The sequence below is a fragment of the Lontra canadensis genome, unplaced genomic scaffold, assembly GCF_010015895.1.
Source record: "Lontra canadensis isolate GAN:19392208 unplaced genomic scaffold, GSC_riverotter_1.0 scaffold3, whole genome shotgun sequence".
NCBI classification, from domain to species: Eukaryota; Metazoa; Chordata; class Mammalia; order Carnivora; family Mustelidae; genus Lontra; species Lontra canadensis.
Window position 1 is genome coordinate 52,452,137 of NW_022630997.1, and position 6,491 is coordinate 52,458,627.

General features: G+C 44.0%; 1 protein-coding gene across 1 annotated transcript in view; it reads right to left on the reverse strand.

The window, feature by feature from the left end:
- Positions 1 to 2,751, reverse strand: part of ARID5B (AT-rich interaction domain 5B) — a 174,182-nt gene extending 171,431 nt beyond the window's left edge. Inside the window, exons 1-2 of the mRNA XM_032842308.1 lie at positions 2,324 to 2,751; positions 1,609 to 1,863 (exon numbers count right to left, since the gene is read on the reverse strand). Of these exons, the coding sequence (XP_032698199.1) occupies positions 1,609 to 1,863; positions 2,324 to 2,344 (276 nt within the window). The 5' untranslated portion in view covers positions 2,345 to 2,751. The remainder of the gene's footprint in view (positions 1 to 1,608; positions 1,864 to 2,323) is intronic.
- Positions 2,752 to 6,491: the final 3,740 nt, after the last annotated feature.

A 6,491-nucleotide genomic window follows, 5' to 3' on the forward strand; every position in this document is an offset into this window, starting at 1 on the left:
TGCAGGATTTTTCACAGTATTTCCAAACAACACCTTTGTAAAATTGCAGGCAGACGTCGGGAAGTACGAACGTTTAAAACCCAAAGCGGGAGGGAGAGGGCGGGGCGGGGGGGGGAACGTTCGGGGAGGAGGGCGGGGCTTATTTCCGAAGAGGCAGATCTGAGGGCGAAGGTTTTGACGAACTCCAGTAATTAACCAGCATAGACCACTGATGGGAAATTCGATCCTGGGAGAGGGAGTGAACTGGCGATGCCAAAAGTACAATCAACTCCATCAGACCAAGGAATTCTGGAAGGACTGGCAGGCAGCTCCACGTTCCGGGATGAATTAAACGGGGGAACCATTCATTTAACAAAAAGATCCTTACATCTACCTCGAAAGCTCGAGGGCCTGGCACAGAGCTACCTGCCCTCAAAAGTCTCAGTCTGATCACCCTGCTCTCGCTCGGGCAACACAAAGCCTTGCCAGGCGGCTGCGTGCCCTCCCTCCCCACCGCACCGAGGTCACAGCCTCCCCAAAATAGTTCCCCCGGTGGGTATCACGGCGCTGAGGTCGGTCAGCTGACAAGGGGAGCCCGCAGAACTGCGGTCACATATGAAATGACAGAGCCGAAGGGAGGCGGCCGCCCCGGCGCCCGGTGACAGCAGCTCACCTCGGGCGTCCTCCCGGGAGCGCGGCTAGCGCCCCCGCGGCCGTCCAGAAACGTGCCGGCGAAGCTCGGTCCCTCCCCACCCTCCCCGGGAGCGCCGTCTGGGCACGGAGGCCGCCGGACCCGCGGAGCCAGTGGGCGAGCACACACCCCTCTGCCTTCCCCCCCTGGTCCCGGTCCCACACATCCCCAAAGATTGCGCTGGAAGACGTCCACTTTGCGTGGAGTAATTGAAAACTAGAACATCAAATGGCTTGTCCGAGGGGGAGGGGGTGGGGGCGAGAGATAGTTGTTAATGCTTAACGTGTTTGTGCCGGTTACACGACCGCTTTGAAATCCGCCCGGGCAGATCTGCAAGTTATTTGAATGTATTATTCCAGTACCTGTCATTTATCACTTTATTCAACACGTCTTTGCCAACTCAATAGCTTTTGATCTCACTCTGCCTCCATTTCGTAATTTCCGCCCTCTTAAACATATCAAATACTTACTTAAAAAAAAAAGTGAACAATATCGAAACCCACCGAAAGAAATCCACCCAGCCCCGACTGAGCCAGACGCGAAGGTAAAATTTTCAAAAGGCAAAAAATATAAAAAGCATGTGATGTTCAAGCGGCAGTAGCAAGAGAGCGAACGATCTCTCTCTCTCTCTCTCTCTCTCTCTCTCTCACACACACACACACACACACACACACATCCTTGAACAAAACCCTTCTCGAACAAGTTATTTGATCTTGACTAAAATCAGCAGTTGGATCCTCTTTGTAAAGCTGACAGCCAAACTCTGACAATGGCAAAATACTCGAGCCCCAGCTAGTGGCGCTACCCCTTTAAAAAAGGAGTCGATCCTGCTCGCCTGCAGAAGTGAATACAGTATTTTCAAGCTTGCCCTGTAATAAGCATTACTGGGGGGTGGGGGGGTAATAAAGAAAGAAGAGAGGGAGATATAAGTTTACCACCTCGCCATGGTCGCTATTTCTGCCCTGGGGAGTGTCTTCTGGGAGGAAATAAAGTTTAGAGCTGGATAAAAGTTGCCGGCTGGTCCTCTCTTCCCACAACAGCTGGAGCTCCGCTATGCAAATCGGATCCTTTGGCGTACATCTTACAAAGAAAAAGTCGCCAAGGGACAAAATTCTTGGTTTGCCTTCAAGGTGGAATTGAAAAGCCTTGTAGAAAATGTAAGGTCCGTGCAAGCCACACGGTGAGCCGACCCACTGCAGGGGGAAAAAAAGCACCAAATAAATAACGTAGCCATCAGAGCACAAACATCTATTCCCAGACACATTTACACACAGACATCCACACTCTTAATACAGAGGAGCCAACAGATATAAGCTGGGTGTAAAAATAATAGAGCCCACAAATTTTCTGCCTCCCTTAAAAAAAACAAAAACAAAAACAAAAACAAAACAACAACAACAACAAAAAAACTCCGGGCACCCCCACCGCCACCTCTCCCTACTTCTCCATCCGAGGCGGTAAAATTACATTATGTATGTATGATCAGTGCAGGGATTTTTTTAAACAATAAAAATGATTTGGGGGGATGCAGAGGGTAAAAGTTTGGTGAAAAGTTTGTGGGGGGTGTGGGTGGGTGCAGAGGTGTGGGTGAGTTGGGGGGCTGGGGGGTGCCGGGGGGTGCCGGGATCGGAGGAGCGGAGGAGAGCGAAATACCTGGAGTGAGTTGGGCTCCATCTCGACGTTCTGAATTGATTGAACTCAACATTCTCTCCAAACTTGTTGGCTTGAATGGATTGCATCAGGTCCTGGCAGGGAAAAACATTCTCTGCCTTCAGCTGGCGTAATGTCTCAATATAAAACTGAGCTCTTGCCTCCCCTTCGGCACCAAAATGATTGAAAATATGTCCTAATATTTCTCTGACGACTCAATTTTCAGCTCCTGTCAAAACTGTGTAGGTTTCCTTCCAAATATGGGATGATCAAATTCATAATCGGAAGAAAGGTTCCGTCCGATCTCGGCGGGAAGCGGATGGATCAAGACAAAAAACATATAGAAAGGTTTGTAAAAATAAAATCCACCCTAAAACTGTGTGAAGATGAGATCTCCCTCCTCCCAATCTCCCTTGTCTGGGGGTGTCGTCTAATGAGATTTTTGGAGGAGACGAGAGCTAGCAAGCTCCGCTGTGCATCTGACAGGACCTGCTTGTATATGTCTAATATAAAGAACATTTCCTGCAGAGATTCCGGGGCGCTGCTCCTCTTTCTAATGCTCCTTAGCAGATTTGCTGTTATTAGACATGTAGATTTGTTTGATAGTTAAATTACGCTTCCTCACTGCCATGTTTTCGAGAACTAATCTGTTAAATTATCTTTTGATGCCTATTTACATGGAAGGGAAAAGTGGGTTATCGATTATATAAACATATAAATATTAATGCATTTGTTCGCTTCGCAAAATATACTCAGCCAAAAAAAAAAAAAAAAAACCAGAAAGACAAGTGAGCAGTGCACACACATCTCAGGATTTTGCAAACAATATTGAACGGACAGCGGCTGCATTTAGGGACTGGAACAATAAACGATGCATGATAAATCAATAAATGCGAGCAGCGAGTCTGCTCGGAATATGAATTCAGGCTCCCGGTTCTGCGTGTGCATTCTTTAATTTTGAAGTATATACACTAGTACGTGTTTACAATGCTGATGGACGCCAAGGGCGCTCTCAAATGATAATGTGTTTATATAACCCAGCGCTACAGGAATAATATACCGACTCCTACCCCACCCCCACCCCTCCCCCGCCAAAAAAGGGAGGGGAGCTTCCTCAATAATAGTTTGAAACTGAAAAAATCCATTTGCAAACTAGTTAAATACAACCAGAAATTAAGCTATTGAAAACCGGGGGCATGAACCGTAAGACAATAAAGGTTTTAAATGTGTATATTTATTGTTCTGGAGCCCTGGAGCATTGCGAGGTTTGCATGCACGGCTATTATGCAAACACAGAGAAACTTAAGAGCGACAGAACAAGGAACAGGCAGAGACTGCAAAGCCCTCGCTCGCTCCGACCCAGCTGCCCGTCCTCCGCCAGGCTAGATTGCATTTTCGCAGTGTTGATGTAAAATGGTGTACTCGCTTCCCCCACGCTCCCCACCCCCTTCCCCCTTCTCCTCCCACTCCTTCCAGCACCTCCCGCTCCCCCCCCCCCGATTTTATTATATTGGCACCAATCTTTCTAAAGTGGGTCTGGCATGCTAAAAAAGTAAACATGTACTATATGGGGAATAAGGTCTGTATAGTATGACAGTTGAAACTTGATCTGTGATAAAATTACAGGATGTTGAAATTACTAGTAAGCTATTTTTAACGCTTTCGCAACGTTTCACCTCTAGTCACAGCATCTAGTTGAAACAGGATTACTTTAATGAAAATTATATTCACATGGCTGAAGTTAATACACCCGGCAGAGCACAAATGCCTCATATTCAGTGACATGAGGTGGAAAGACCCTCTGTGTGTATTTTTATGCCTTCTCATAACGTCTGCGTCCGCTGCAGTAAGAATTAGGGCACTTAACATTATCTAAACCACATTTTTGATTCAGAACATGGGGAAGTAATAAAAGGCAAGATCTATCTCCTTTCTATACACACAGAGATAAACGAAAGAAAATGGCAGATCCTCCAATTACAATAAGTAATAAAAGCCCATGCCAAAGAGCCAGTATTCTTAAAGATGAAAACTATTTTAATAATTTAAAGTAATATCACAACTCTGCACAATGAAGGAGGACAATGTAACAATTCACAGTCTCCCATCTTTGCATTAGCCAAATTATGACTTGCACATCACTCTTTAATTATCTTCCTTGAAATTTCATCTGATCTTTCTATTTTATAAACATGGGTTACAAAGAGAAATTACAGCTCTCTCATGCTTTCTCTCTCTCTTTTTAACTTTATGATGCATTCTGCAGACGTTTGATTAGAATAACCCATTTTGTTCATTTTTTTACATATGAATGGACTTGACTGAAGGGTATTTTACGTATTTTTTTTCTTAAATACAGGAGAGATGCCTAAGGCTTCAGTTAGTCTCTGTCCTGTTAGCATAAATATATACATCCAGTTCAAGACATCCTATATTTAAAAACTTGAGTTGCAGTATTTTGACAAGATCATATTTGAGATCGACTCTGAGTCAGTTTCCTGTATGACCAATGCAGCAGCACTTATGCAGGAAACCTCAACAGAATGCCTGAGGGTATCCCTGGATTGTATATTAAATCTCTCTTAAAAAATACACAGCTCTTTAGAGCATCTAAGCAACTTCTGTTGGTTTTGGTGCTGTAAGTCTTTAAGTGCCTGTGAGGGACTTCATCTAATTAGAAACCCTGTTTCTATGTCTCTTCAAGGTAGGCGCTGAACTAGGCTGCTTGCTGCATAATCTTCTCTTCTCGTAAACTCCGGATAAGGTTTTTCAGATGTTAACAATTGCAGGGAGCTGGGTCTGAACATTTTTGAATATCTGCAGTCTTGTAATCAGATGAATGCTAAATTTCAAAACTGGATCAGAGGGGTATCTCCCCTCTCTTTTTACAGCACCAGCAAAACCACCCCCCACGAACATAATAAAATCTAATAAATCAAACCTCTGGTCCAATCCTATAAATGGCTTTTAAAACTACAGATCACAATGGTGTGTGTTTACAAAACAAAAACTAAACAAAAAAAAATATTCTCTATTTTACCTCTTTAATATGATGCTTGATAGGCACCTGTAAATTATCTGTGTAGCAAATATCCATACAAAGAAAGTTTCAATTAAGATAAGGAGATTGTACTGAAACAGTTCTTTGAAGTAATGTAGTTAATAGCCTGTTTGATTTCTGCTTGTGAGAGAGTAATAAGGTGGATTCAAGGCTCCATCAATCACAGAGGAGATGTAAGACTTGAGACACCGACACCCAGGGGAATAGAGGCAAACTCCCGCAGTGCAGGGTCCTTGGGCTAATGTAAAGTAAATACTCATAAACAGATTGAATGTTGTAAGAAGACAATCCATTCAGGACAGTTATAATCATGAAAGCAACTGCTTTATTTATCTATAAAAAAGCTTGTAGCTGGAACTCACTGTGTATAAAAGAGGAGCGGGAAAGAAAGCAGTATATGTCTATAAGACCCACTATTTTCTGGGCTCTTTCTTACACTGAAACACAGGACCTATACCCACACATCTATATTCCTGCTGCTTTGCTAGCCCAAAATCCATCTCTCTGTTTTATTTGGTTTATTTAAAAGGTAAAAAATAAAAAATCATTCTCACCCCCTCAAGGGCTGGGGGAAGCAGCAAACACATTTTTTCAGAGCCTGTGAATCGTTTCATAAAGGATCAGGAGGATTAAGTTAGTTGCAAAAACCAGCAGTGACATAATTAGGCAGCTTGGGCTATAATAAACAGGATCATAAAAAAAAAAAAAAAGTACAGTTTGAAGAAAGAAGGCAACCATTTCGAAAATTCAAACCTCTCTGCGCACCTCTGGGCCTCCCCCCTCCCCCAAATTGCAAAAGACAACTGAAGCATTTTTGACCTTGGCTACAATAATACTTCATGTTTTAGCACTTTAGTCAGCATTTTATCTACTAATTGCTACACACTACCGCATGTGGCTCGAATCTGCCACTGCAGCTTTCTTTCACTGGTGAGCGAATTGCTTGATAAAGACTGGGAATTCAACCTGGCTGTTTCCTTTCTTGCTCCCCCTCGTCTCCCCCCTCCCTTTTCCTTTCCTCTTCCAGAGAGAAGCCGCTAATTTTTGCAGAAAATACCGCATGGATCAGAACAGGAACGGTGAATGGTTCCCTAATCTCCTTCCACTGGC